Raw genomic sequence first — 14,310 nt, forward strand, 5'->3', positions numbered from 1 at the left:
CATGAAAGTTAAGCAAGTGCTGAAGAACTTCCCTGAAGAGTGGATGGAATTCAGCACATGAGTGCTTTCCAGAAGGGGCCACTCTTAGCAGGTAGCAGTTTGCAACAGAAAGGGAGAGGAGAAAGTTGTGAAAGAAGGAGAGAGAGAGGAGAAAGACCAGAAGCAGTAACCCGACCCAGTGTACATGTTGAGGATTACATTGAGACAAGGGTATATATGTGACACTGACCTCAAGAGCTTTCTTCCAACTTTGGATATAGTTTCTACCTAGATGAAGATCATTTAAAGATGTGTAACCAAGGATATGTCTACAAGGAGCTAGTTCCAAAGGTGAACCTTCTTTCTGGGGTAGTATTTTCAGCTCCCTCGCAGCAAATTCAGTACTGCTGTTGCAAGTCAGTATTCCCCCTTCTACTGGAAGGTTTACAGCAGGCTGGAAATTCAGCTTAATTCCTTTGAATCCTACAGTAGTATCGCCTCCTCTCTTCCTTCAGTGCACTCTTACTGCAGTTGATAGATTTTCCCTCTGAATCACCAAGAACTCTAGGATAACTCTCTCCATGTCCCGCTATCTTATGAGTATTGCAGTAGTACCTAGCAGCCATAGTCTGAATCAGAGACCATTGTGCTAAGCACTGTGTGCGCACAGATTGAAAAGATGTTCCCGGCCCCCTGAGGCTCACCTCTCCATCAGTGCTCAGTCTCATTCCAAATCCTGGTTGAAAACATCGGTAAGGAGAAGAGACAAAGACAAACTTTTCTGTACCTCTAAAAGGAGCTGGTGTAGGTTGGCTTCAAGCGTTGGATGAAGATTCAGGCTGGTTCTTATTTCACCCAGTCCACTTTACTTGTTTCTCTCTCTCTCTCTCTCTCACACACACACACACACACACCCACACACACATATGAAAGTGTCACATTTTTGCTGGGTTCCTCCTCACATAGTGAAATTGGGCCCTCACTTTATGATTATGGCATTGGGATTTCTTAATACACATGTCCAATGTAGGTTTCCAATGCTCCTTTACATCCTGCTGGTGCTGGGAAATCACAACACTCAGTCTCCAGAGGTTACAATTTTCAACTACAATAACTGGAAAAATATCTTCCAGATTGGCAGAATTGCACTGAACATGATAGTCATTTGTTACTAGAAAGTGGCTTTTCTCGTTTTTTAACGATAGGGCTACTTCTAGCATGATTTTTCCCAGTGCTCCAGTTCTTCAGGCCCCTGCAGATGTGTCTGCAAACAGCTGCTTTGGTCCAGAGGATAACTTTGTAATCAGCCCTGAGTAAGGGACGGGTGCATAGCGGCACTTTCCCAGCAGCTAACCAGACTACAAACTGGGACTCAGAAGATCACATTTCTACTTGTGCTCCCCTCCTCTCTCCGCAGAGGATGTAGCTGAAGCAGCTTACTCCCCACTCTATGCCCAGCCAGGTACTGGATTAAGGAGGCAGTGCAAGGGTTCCTCCTATGATCTGCTCCCTCCACCTTCTCCCCACTGGCTTGCTTGCAGTGGGAAGTATTGAACAAATAGAGTTCTCCCCTCTGCGTCCATGGTCCTAATACGAGCAGATTGGAGTGGGAAGAGAAGGGGAGTCTTGCTCCCCATTGTTCCCCTGGATGGCTGAATAACAGCTGTGACAATCTACCCCTGTGTAATTAAGTCTAAATGGAATCAATGCGCAGTCATTTGTAAGACAAAGAAACTCTTAAATGCGTTCCTACTGGATCTGTGGCTTCAGCTCACAACAATATTTCCCAATCTGCAGAGCCCAATCCAGGGTGCTATTACAAAGAATGGCCATGCTGCTCAAGTGGAGAGCATCCTTGTATTTTGCATTTTTTCTCCATGCCTCCTGCACTCTTCCCTAGCTGCCAACTTTTGCGCTTTGCCTTTTCTCCCTGCCCCTAGCACCCACTCCAGTGATGGGAAATTCCTCTCTCCTGCTGTTTATAATGAAGTAAAAATGGACATGCACAGCGCGTTTAAATCACCCTGTGACACAGCAGGTATAAAAGCATCTTTTCTTTTGATTTAGGGGATGATTTTTTGTAGCTAAATTGCAGAGCAATTCCGTGAGATCTCAGACACATGAGTCCTTGTCTTCCAATAGCTTCTTCTCCTAAATAAATTGGAGATTTTCCTATTTAATTGACCAGGCGAATGGGGCCATCTGAGTTTACTCTCTATATTTTGAAAATATATTTGGAAAAGGATCACCTGTCTGTTGAAACTCCTTTAAGTATAGTCAGCATGGCATTTGTGTGTTGGTAGTAATTCACTTTATAAAGTACAAGTTTTATGGGAAATACTTTTTTTTTTTTGCTTGTTTGATGTTACAAATAAATGACAGTTGCCATTGAAACCCGTTTTCACAACTAAAGCATTATTCACTGGAGATTTGCTGATGAGAGGCCTATCGACAATATTCATCCATTGGGTGTTTAAAAGATTCTCTATGCATTTCTAAATCAATTTCATGCATGGCCTTTTTTCCTCATGAGGGTCAAAGCCTAGCTTACTGCTCTGGCACCGTGAACACCATAAAGTGTTTTACTTCAGGGCATAGACAGCTGAAGCTTAAATCAAAAGATGAATTTCAAGTGATGGGCCAAGATCCTGCTCCCACTTAAATCCTTTAAAAACTCCCACTGATTTCAATAGGTGCAGGATAGAGACCAAGCACAGTAATGATTTCAACCTCTTTGATGTCTTAAGGTATACATATATATATTTATAGTTAAGTGACGCTGATGTAATTAGCAGAGGCAAATTGGCGATGTATTATTGACTGTTTTGTGACAGTTGTTTTCTCTATAGTTTTAAATGGAATTAAAGTCTTGATTTGGAGTATTTTTCTTTGTTTGTTAGTGTATCAGGAATTTGATCATCTTTTGGAGGAGCAGTCACCCATTGAGTCCTACATTGAGTGGCTGGATTCCATGGTGGACAGAATGCGTTGTGAAGGTTGGTAAATAGGAGTTAGGACCCGAGTCACTTTATGTGCAGTATAACAAGTGCAATATTTGTTTTCACAAAGCAGTAAGTATTTAGTAAACACAGACTCAAGATGCAAAATCTGGAACTAAATTCCAGACTCAGATGTCGGAGAGTGTTCAGATTCAAGGCTTTCACTCATTCCATTCTAAAAATGGAGCCATTTGCAAAATTCGGAGCGGGATCAGCGTTCAGATTTTCAACACCCCCAACGTTCAGGGTGCATCGATCTGAGGTGTTGGTTCAGACTCCTCTCTAGTGTATAATGAACAATGTAGCATTGCAGGTGGAGATCATAAATTAACATGCCCTTTAGAGCATTTAATGAAGATAATATTTAGTCCAGCTGATTCAATTTAGCAAATAAAGGTTAACAACTGGTTATAGTTCAGCTCGGGATTAAGCTGTTTGATTTTTAGGAGTTGCCTAGAAATGCCAGTAATTGAATTCTGACCTAAATTTTAGTATTATTGAGTGGACACTTACTGATTGAACACATGAGCACTCTCAGCCAATCAGACATCAATACAATTTTATGCAGTATATGGTAACTATACAATTTGCCATATACGTTTTAGCTTCTGTCTGTGATGATAATACATTTTATATTAGCATGTTCTGTTGGAAAATTGCAACTGTACTTCCAGAGTTCACTGTTAGACCTGAGTAAATAACTTAAGAACACTTCATTAAACAATATTACCTCTTTTTCTGTTGCAGAATGTCCACAACTCCCACCCACCCCAAATTTCCCAAATGCATCAATTGTTTGAAATTATTTAATTTAAAAAATTGTCTCTAGTCTATAGATTGCTATGTGAAATCACTATGGAGTGATTATGATGGATCATATTGGACCTGGTATTTTTCTATTTGCTGACTAGATGAAAATTAACAGGCCATTTCACCTTGAATAAGTCCCTTGAAATATGTGTTAACTACTTATGCTAAACAGTCTGTTTCCAACTTGTATTTAGCTGTGACATTCTAAGTTTTCCAGACCCGAAGAAGAGCTCTGTGTAAGATCAAAAATTTGTCTGTCTCACCAGCAGAAGATATGACCTCAGCTACCTTGTCTCTCTAATATCCTGGGACCAACATGGCTACAATAACACTCATAGAAATGAGCTTTTGAGAGTGTAAACTTACAATATACTTTTTGAGAAGTATAATTGTGAGTAAAACATGACATCTGAGTGTTCATAGAAAGAAAATGCAAAGAGAATGTGAGCACACCAAGAGCCAATTAGTTTAAAAATTCAGATTAATACCTTGTTTTGCAATATATTCCCAGCAGCATTTATTATACATTTCTTCCTGAACTAGAGAATCTCCAACAAAGGGAATTCAAATTAAGCTGAAGACCTGGATGTTGTTAGGCAGTCTGATAAATCCCTTCATCATTTATAATCCAAATGTTACCCTCCACAAGCATGAGCATTTAATGTTTATGGGGTTATAATTTTATTGTAGGCTTCTTCCTGCAATCTCATGTGTATATAATTATCACTACTGGGTGGCTTCATGTGTATCTGTTTTAATTTTTATCCTAATTTTCTTACAACAGGATGTAATTTTAGTGAAGAAAATGAATGGACACGTGCAGTGTTGGGCTAGGCCAGACAATGGAAATGAAAATGAATGTTTATTATCTGTGTGAAATATATAATATATTTTCTTGTAGGTAGCTGCCAAGAGACAAGGCTCTTTGAAGAAAGTGGCTCAACAGTTCCTCTTGATGTGGTCCTGCTTTGGCACACGAGTGATTCGGGACATGACTTTGCACAGTGCACCCAGCTTTGGTACTTTGATTTTAATTGTACTGATCAGTTAGCAGAGTAAAAAATGATAGATCAAGAGCTGTCACTCACTTCTGAGTGACGATCCTCTTTTTTTCACACGTTCATAACCTTTAAAAAAATCTCTTTAGGGGTTGAAATTGTCAACACATTTTCTGCCACCAGGTCATTTTTTCTGATACTTTTGAACAAATTCCCGTCAGTTGTTTTTGACATCCGTAAGAGTAGAAGAATATAAACTTATCCCATTTAAAAAAAAAAAAGATTGTCCTGTTTCTTTTCATACAGAATTAAAAAACAATTGTGCTTTGAAACCTGGTGGGTAAACAGTCCCTACTGAGGAGTATGTGTATGTACAAATTGAGTTAGTCAACAATAGGAATGATTGAAAATGGGCTATTGTGCTTTTGTGTTTTCATAAGTGCACACTTGTCAATGTATGTTATTAGCAGACTAATAATAATGAGGATTGTGAGAGAGCAGCACTGAGCCACTAGCATGTTTTCTTCCAGCAGTGCTTTCTTGTGTTTTATTCTCTTAGGTGATGCTTAGATACAGGGGTGCTGGGCACCCCCAGAAGAATGTAGACCTATAGATAGAAAGCTTCCGAGCTTTGTTCATGTACCAGTAAGCTGAGGGGAGCAGATATTGGAGGCTGACAGAACACTATGAAGTCCCACATGGGGCATTGGGAAGCTGACCATGATGACTCAGTATTACTACCCCAAGCAATCAAAAATTGTGTGTCAGGCCACCCAAATCATGGACTGGCTTAAAAAAATGCATTTTAAAAAAAAATGCATTTTGGGTGCTTTTATTTATCTTCTGGTTTACGAATCTCTAGGGTGCATGTGGGTCACATTTTTAAGTTTTACTGCATGACCTAAAGGCTAGAAACTTACTGTTTTAATGCAAGCTGAGATTCTCACATATTCACAAGCCTCCAGGAGCTGAGGCTTTAAGAAAAACACCAAATACCACGCGGCTCTTGATAAAATCTCAAGAGCTGACCTCACTGTCTTCTGAGAATCTTCAGGAGCATTTTGATCTGTGGTTGGTCTTCATGCCTTTCCCGTTGTCAGTTTCTTCTAAGCACAGCTTTTAAGCAAGCACAAGAGTGAATCGCCACTCCTAGCAGGCAGTGGGACAGTGAAAATCCTTAAAAGGCCTCTATGCACAGCTTTGTATTCACTGGATGTGCTGAAGTACCAGTGCCCTGACCACATTTGATATCTATCCCCTCTCATATTCGCTCTCCCCCTTATTCACCAAAACTCTTTTCACTGTGGAAATAGAGGTTGCTCGCATTGCTGGCATTGCATACTTCTCTGCACAATGCTGAAACCTCTTGGAACAGGTATTGAGCAAACACTGAGTTCTGAGCATTTTGGCTCCTCTGTAGCACTCAGCTGCAGGAGCAGCCTTTATATGCACTGTGTAAATGGAATGTTGAGGTCACACCATTAAATAATGAAATGTCAGAAATGCAAGTTAAGGTTCCAAAAATTGTGCATGCTCTATCAAGTTGTACATAAGCAGTTTTAAATTCCTATTTAGGCTAAATGTGTAGCCTAATAGAATATTGGTTTTTGTAAAATGTATAAAATAAAATATACAGGATGTGTTGTCACACACGTATACCCTCCCTACACAAAATATATCTATTTAGATAATGGTGTATTAGGAAAGAGGATGGCAGCAGCCACATGCGATGTGCTTTCCATGGCATTTGGAGAATTACTCTATACAATTCTAGTAAGACAGGTACTTAAGGTGCATACACCATCTTAAAAGTATGTTTAAAATAAATTGTTGTCTCTTAAAAGTATTGGTAATTTAGTTACATTAGTAGTCACCAGCTACATCTGTTAAAAGTGTCTGCTTTCAAAGTATTATAGCACATGTCAAATCAGTATAAACTGGTTTTCTGAAAATAATGCCATTTTAAAGGTTATAAATAATATAGAATTTTTTAATGACTTGATAATGCTGCTTGCCACACTACTGAACAGGACTATCATTTATGTCTTCATTATGGCACTCTAAACTTCCTAAGGTTTTCTTATAATAAGCCATGTAAGCTCATTCTTTCTACCAACACGCTCTCTCTGTGAATAGGGCTTTTATTGTTTTTTAACAGAACCCTTGGAATTTCTCCCACTCTGGGTTCAAAAGTGCAGGTCTATTGAAGACAGTGGGAGTTAGGATGATCCTAAGTTAGGATCCTCAAAAGGATGAGTATTGAAACCACATCCAGACCCCAGTATAACAAAACTTGGACTATCTCTGCTCCTACTTCTCGAAAAGTGACTGACATATTATTTACCAGCATCAACCAAATTATAATCTCAAGAATGAATGCTATAACATTCTAATTACAAAGCCATTGTAAAGCACGTTTGGAACATGCTATAATTCAATACAAAAGTCTAATTGTCCTCTGAATGTAAATGTATCAGAATCGTAATTGAGAAATTTGTTGTGGGTTTAATTTAACACTGTTTTTCCTCTCTTTTTACAGTATCGTGCATTTTTAATGAGTACTATACAATAGAGAGAGGCAAAGATGACTGATATATTTTAGATATTATCTTCCATATAAATTTGTTATCTTAGATGAAAACTTGTGCATTTTGGCTACATTGGTGACTATATAAACAGGCACTGATTTTATTGATCATTCTAAGCAATAAACAATGCCAGATCTTTACACTTTTGTTTTAAAAAAACAAAAAAAATTATTTGAGAGTGTGTTTGAAACAAAGACATGATAAAAATTACTTGTTTGATGCTCTGCTCATTCTTATATACAGTGCAATATATTTTAGCTTTATCATCATTTCATGATAGAGAAATTTGACTACAGAATGTTTCACTACATGTCACTGGGCTAATAGCATCTATCCTGAAATGACATACAGATCTGAGTCTGGGCAAAGCTTTTAAGCATGGTGCATGGTATGGGCAGGTCAAAATGATTCCTGGCAGACAAAAGCTCATCTCTTTCCTTTTTCTCTTCCTCTACCCCTCTTCTGTCTATGCGTATCAAAGGCACAGTTGGTGGCAATGTTTTGGTAATGCATCCTGTGTATAAAGACAACTAATTAGTAAAAAGAGCCTTCCAATCTTCCCCAGATCTATAGATCTCTGTTTACGATACTTGTACATAATTCTTGGCTTTTGTGAATAGCTGCTGATGTTTATTGTGTATTAGCTGATAGAATAGCTGTAATAATATCCTCGTTGCATTCGATTTGGTCTTTTTGAAAGAGAGTCAAAAGCAATTTATTATTGTAGGTACCGTATCTAGGGGGACTTTTTATCTCTAACTAAATGAATATATATTTTATCAGACATAGATGAATCCTCTTCAGTACCTACAGCTATATTTGAAAGAGCCAGTCATAGGTTCCTGCTAAATACAGTAGCTTGCAAAACGTAAAATATAAACAGCTGTGCATGAATAGCTGCTCAGTAAGTCACTGATATGCATATCCTGAAACTGGTTTCATTTTATCTTACATTTAACTTAATTTTAAAATGTAAAATGATTACATTAATTTGATATAACACCCCTTTTTTTGTAGTGTGTCTTATAAATTCTGTCTCAAACATTCTACAGAATTTAAAAATATTGAAGGGTAAAAGAAGAGAGAAATTCAGAGACACACAAGGGAATCAGATAGTTTTTTAAAAGGTGTACTCAGTATTATCAACCCCAAGTGTTCACAAATCAAGAGTTAGGCCCAAAATATCATGAGATTTTAAAAAATAATAAATCTTGGGTTCTTAGTATTTGTCTTCAAGCATGTGAGCATTTAGCATGTCTACTTTCAAGGTTTTCTCTGGAATCTTAGGGCTCAAAACTTTCTTTTAATTTTTTAATGAAAGATGAGATTTGTCATATAATTACCTGTCTCCAGGAGCAGGGTCTTGAAGTAAGAACACCAAATATCGTGAGACTTGTGATTAAAATTGTGAGACTTGGAAACACTGAATATTAGGCCTGATTTTCCTCTGGTCCAGATCAGTAATGACTCCATTGAAGTCAAAAGAGGTACACCAATGTACAACTTGTGTGAGACGAGAACCAGGCTTGTTCTGGGGCATAATGCTCCAGTTTTACGCTGGTGAACCCTAGTGGAGTTACATCAGTATTAAAATGGACTAACACAATGGTCGATCAGGCCCATTGTGTTCAGAACACTTCTAAACAGGGTAGGATTCTACTAACATTGTAACTGATGTTAGGCATTTTGAAAATAGCTATCTTATTCCATTTGCAGTTTTTACAAGACTTCCAGTTCAAAAACTTCATAAAACTAAACAGCTACATAGCTTGGCTAAGGCTCTCCACTTCCTTGCACCTTATTAGTCATTTTAATTTCTGTAAGATGGCTGTGAAGCATACCATTTTGATTTGCACAGGTGCAAATGATCACAAAAGTAGCGAATCAAGCCCTTTATATTTGCTAGTGGAAAAAGATTTGCCCATCACTACGCATGTGTTCTATTTATAAAAATGTCTGATGGTTTTGGGTTTTGGTTTTGCTCCAAGGACACAAAGCATCTGTTCTCCCCCCAGTGTGTGTGCATAACTCCCATGAATGACAATGGAAGTTACACATGCGTGCATTGAGAGAATGGAACACAAAGACTAGAGCTGTTGCAACTGAAGAAGAGTGTGTGCACAGTTGCTTTGAAAACCTAATTACGAGATAGCATTGCATTGCATAATGACATGGGGCCTTTCAGACTGTTTCTCCTACACTCCACTTGTACAGTATATATGAGCAAAGAACCACATATTTATGGAGCAGCTGTAGACATGTGTTAAGGTAAAAACAAGCTTCCCAATATAAGCTCAGTTTCAACCTCCTCCTCTAACTTCCTCCAAAGAAACCAATCATCCTTAAATTATGTATGTTGCATCCCACTCCAGGGAAGGATTTTGTCTTAGAAGTTTGGTAAAAAACCAGTAAAGAAATTTGAAAGTTTTGGGCCCGATCCTGGGCTGTGACCAAGGACCTGACTATGGGAGAGAGAGCCTCTCTCTGTCCCCAGCTGCTACCTTTGCAAGTAGTGAGCTGATACTTCTTGGTTTTTAAGAAAGGGGCCATTGGCAGGACATTCTTTTGTGAGGGGCTCTCAGTTTTGGAATTCACCATCCCATTATCTCCATGTTTGAAATAGACAAATCTATTGATATTCAGAGCACAATAAGAAAGCCATCTCCTTTCCCAGCTTTGGAGAAGTGATGAGTATGTTGAGGGCTTGTATTTGTGGTTGGGGAATTTGGGGTCTATGGGTGGAGTTGATTTCTGATTTCTTTGCAGCCGGCTATTTTCTCTGGTGTTCGGGTGGCTGGTGGGTTTACTTTTTTCCAGTCTGACTGTGTTCACTCCTGCCAAGCAGACCTAAAGCTTTTGATAGGTAATTTTAAATGTACCATGCAAGTCCAAATAAATATATCTAAAATTTACTAATTACTGGTGAAAAGCCAATATAAAAAGAGCAAGTTAAATTTCTCACCTGAGTGACTCTTTGCCAAAAAATACAACAACAACAAAAAAGTGAAATATTCACCCAGCTCTGTTGTATAATATAGATAATACAGCTGGTTGAAAAATATTAACCCCAAATATCAAAGTTTCTGTTTTGCAGTGGTTGATACAGACCCATTCTTCTGTTTTATTCAAAACCAGTTTATTGCAACTTCTGTCTAAAGTGTTATCTAGATGTTTATGCACATTTTTTGTTTATCAAAGAATAGGTTTTAGTAAATGAAAAATTTTGACGATATTTTGATTAAAATATCAATACAAATTGTGATTTAAATTTTTACAAAAAATGTATTGGGAAATTTTTTAAATTACAGAAAAGAGGGTCAACATGTCTGTGATTTTTTCATTTTTGCAAAAAGATTGGTTTTGGAAGAAAAAGCATTTAGTTTAAAAATACATATATGTCATACATTTCTAGTAGATCTCTCCAGACAAAGTCATCTGTCTTGATTTTCTTCTATGCTTCCTATCTTCTATACACTGTTGAATCTGCCCAGTGATAGCATTCTTGACATTTCTCTAACTGAACTAAGACCTGAGACTACATGGGAAATTCTTCTTTCCCTGTCCAGATCCATGTCTGTATAGCATGTCTTAAATTGCCTCCTAGGAAGTGGTTTGCCTGGAATCACCAAGAAATGTGCTTGCAACTTCCAAGACTGATAGTTATTAAAGATAGCGATGCCTGTCCCTCATGTTGGGAGATCATAGGCAAAGCCAAAACATTCAGGACTCTTCTATTCCAGCTACAGTAATGTGGTACTTAATAACTTGACAGATGCCTCATGTGGAAGGACTGATGCCAGAGATATTGATGCTACTTTGATTGGCTGAAGCAGTGTTGATACCTCTGGCATCAGCCTTTCCACGTGGGACATCCCACAACTGCTGCTAGCATGTTTGGGAAGTAGTGGAAACCTGTCAAGTTATTCAAATAGACTGGGTAAAACCCTTAAGCTGTGCCATAGGGAGTGAAAAGGTGGATGGACTTTTTTACTAAAAGTGTCTTTTAGTGTCTCATTGATATCATTCTGACATATACCTTCTCTGATGTCTTAGGTAGCTTGGAATTGTAATGCCAGAACATATCATTGGTCTATCCCATTCGGTATTCTACATCTGTCAGTAATCTGATGTTTCAGAGAAAGGCAGAAAAGTATGCTGTCTTGTTCTTGGCCAACTGTACAATGCTAGGATGTGAGAGCAAAATATTTATTCCCAGCTCTCAACTAGGTAATCAGTTTACATCCTAAAGTGTGATGATTCTTAACACTTTTAATTTTTAACCTAGTTAGTCTAACCGCAAACATAACTTACCTCCAGTGATATAATTATGAAAAATGGGAAAGTTCCTTATTTATAAATTCTCTAGACTGTATCTACCCTGACTGACACAATGTTTCCTGTTAAAGCAACTTATTTTAAGGTGTTTGGGCATCCTATCTTACATCAATAATGGGCTTTGATTCTTGGCACCACTAATGACATTACCAGAGAGTTAGGAAGAAAATGTTCTGGCTTTAGAGGTCCTATATAAATAGTATGAATGCCCAGTCAGTTGAAGAATGCTAACAAAAAGATAATCAGACTCTTGCTGGGAAGATGCTGAAGGAAGGCTAGGGTGCAGGTACTGTAGTTTCTGACCTTCACCATATCCCTCTCTTTAGCTTTCTGGTTTAAAGACCCCATGCACAGTCCAGCTAGCTCCATAATACTTAGTGCTAGTGCATTTGACAGGGAATAGATTTTTATTATTTTGATTCATGTCCTGCTTTCCCAGACCACCTCATCTGACTTAGTAAGTACTTGCTTGAACATAGGAGAGAGAACTTGGTACAAAAGGCAATACTTCTTCAAGATTTATAATTACTACAAAATGATAATTATTTGTCAGGACACTTTTCTCAGGAACTGGACCCAGAGACATAAATTTAACTTCTGAGAAATGATCCCGGAATTCACATCATCTGTATAAATACAGGTATGAATACACTGTGGTACGAAGAACCTTAGACACACAAACACCCTCCCCTCTTCACTTGCCTTTAACATTGACAGATGACTCACTTCTGAGTAAGACACATGCTTCAGTAGCAGGACTATACAGGGGCCAGTGGTATTCAGTGGTTTGATGTTTTTGTTTGTTTGTTTTTGATAATACTGTAATCATTTGTGTGATAAGTAATATTGAGACCATTAATAGCTTTTATGTTTGTTCACATTATTTCATTCCCAGGGTCTTTTCACCTTATTCACTTGATGTTTGATGACTACGTATTATACCTGTTAGAATCACTGCATTGTCAGGAGAGAGCTAATGAGTTAATGAGGGCAATGAAAGGAGAAGGAAGCACAGGTGAGTTTGTTTCCTTAGCAGTATCTTACATGCCTTCTATAATTTATTCTCTGTTATTCACACCCATTTCTGTACATGGGCATTCCCTATCCCCATTCATCCTAATGAGGCCTTTCCAGAAGGAACGTGTCATTTTTCAGCTCTGTTATTATGTCAGACAAATCAATTATGAGCCTCTCTGGTTAGTGAGTGTCCTGAAATTGATTTTGAATTAGCCTGCCTGCTTATTGTTGTCACTGTTGAGTTTAGTTATGAAGGTCTGAAAATTTCAACTCCTAAACCTGTATTTGAGATTCAGCAAGGGAGTTTTGTATTGAATGTTCACATCAACTAACCTATAAAACCACAGTCACATTTAAGTGACACTTGTCTTGATCCCCCTCTCCCTTACACTGGCTTTACAATACTATGTCCACTGTCTTTGGTTGAGTTACTCCTGATTTTACACTACTGTATCTGAGAAGAGAATCGAGGTGAGTGATTTTCATTGGTTAAGATTAAAACCAAAGCTATTATTTATGATATACCGATGTTCAACTTCCAAAGAAAAAAAATCGACATTATCAATAGAAATACAGATGCCAGATACTCAGTGCTGTGTTCTCAGGTACTTCAGTACAGCCCCAGCAGCGTGGAGACCACCTGTAACCTCCCAGTTCAGTATGCATGTGATGAGAAGGAGTCCTCAGCAGGCATAGAGTCAGTGGAGCCAGCTTCCATCCCTCCCTGAAGCTACAATTAATTTAAATGGGTTTTGCATGGCTAAATCCCTTAGCTGGTTTTTGAAAAGCTCACCCATCCATTTTAGCATAGATTAAATTTGACACCTAAGGTTTAGGAGAGGAAAGATGATCCAGTTGTTAGGGTGTTAGCCTGTGATTTGGAAGATCCACGTTCAAATCTATGCTCCACTACAGACTTCCTGGGTAAATCATTTATCCTCAGTTCCTCATCTGTAAAATGGGCATACAGAGTATCTCACATTGATGTTGTGAGGATAAGCATGTTAATGATCAAGAGATGGGGCCATGAAAATACCTAAGATAAAGACAGCTTTATGTAATTCCTCCCCACACCAGGGTTTACATCTAAAATTTACTTTTCTGAGTGATTTGTTTCATAGGGTTCCACGAGCCGTATTTAACAACATTTTTATGACCTGTCTCCCAATCTTCAGCAGAAATACGAGAAGAAATTATATTGACAGAACCTGCTCTTCCAACTCCCTCCCCAGTGCCATTCTCTCCAGCTAAATCTGCCACCTTGGTGGAAGTGTCGTCTGCACCGTCACCTGTGAGCAGTCAATCCCCAGAGTACGCTAGCATAGCAACTACAACAGGTAGGTAGGCTAAGGATGGCTGGTTCTTGCATTTTTTTTCCAAAAAAACTGTCAAAAAACCAAAAGCCTGCAATAAAAATTGTGAGCAATGTGTCAATTTAGAGCCACTGAGGATCTGACCTTGTCTCTGAAGAAGCCCTCTCAAAACGACTCAGCATATGTTCAGTATTTATCATTGTAAATAGATATTTTCTTTATATCTTGCCAAACATGATGTGCAGTGCAATTGAAAAAGGATCCACTGTGT

General features: G+C 38.3%; 1 protein-coding gene across 1 annotated transcript in view; it reads left to right on the top strand.

The window, feature by feature from the left end:
- The window catches only part of RFX4 (regulatory factor X4), a 129,689-nt gene that overhangs the window by 77,256 nt on the left and 38,123 nt on the right, over positions 1 to 14,310 (top strand). The window contains 5 exon segments of the mRNA XM_030544991.1: positions 2,880 to 2,962; positions 2,964 to 2,975; positions 4,690 to 4,807; positions 12,605 to 12,724; positions 13,902 to 14,063. Of these exon segments, the coding sequence (XP_030400851.1) occupies positions 2,880 to 2,962; positions 2,964 to 2,975; positions 4,690 to 4,807; positions 12,605 to 12,724; positions 13,902 to 14,063 (495 nt within the window).

The sequence above is a fragment of the Gopherus evgoodei genome, chromosome 1 (genome assembly GCF_007399415.2).
Source record: "Gopherus evgoodei ecotype Sinaloan lineage chromosome 1, rGopEvg1_v1.p, whole genome shotgun sequence".
Classification (NCBI taxonomy): Eukaryota; Metazoa; Chordata; order Testudines; family Testudinidae; genus Gopherus; species Gopherus evgoodei.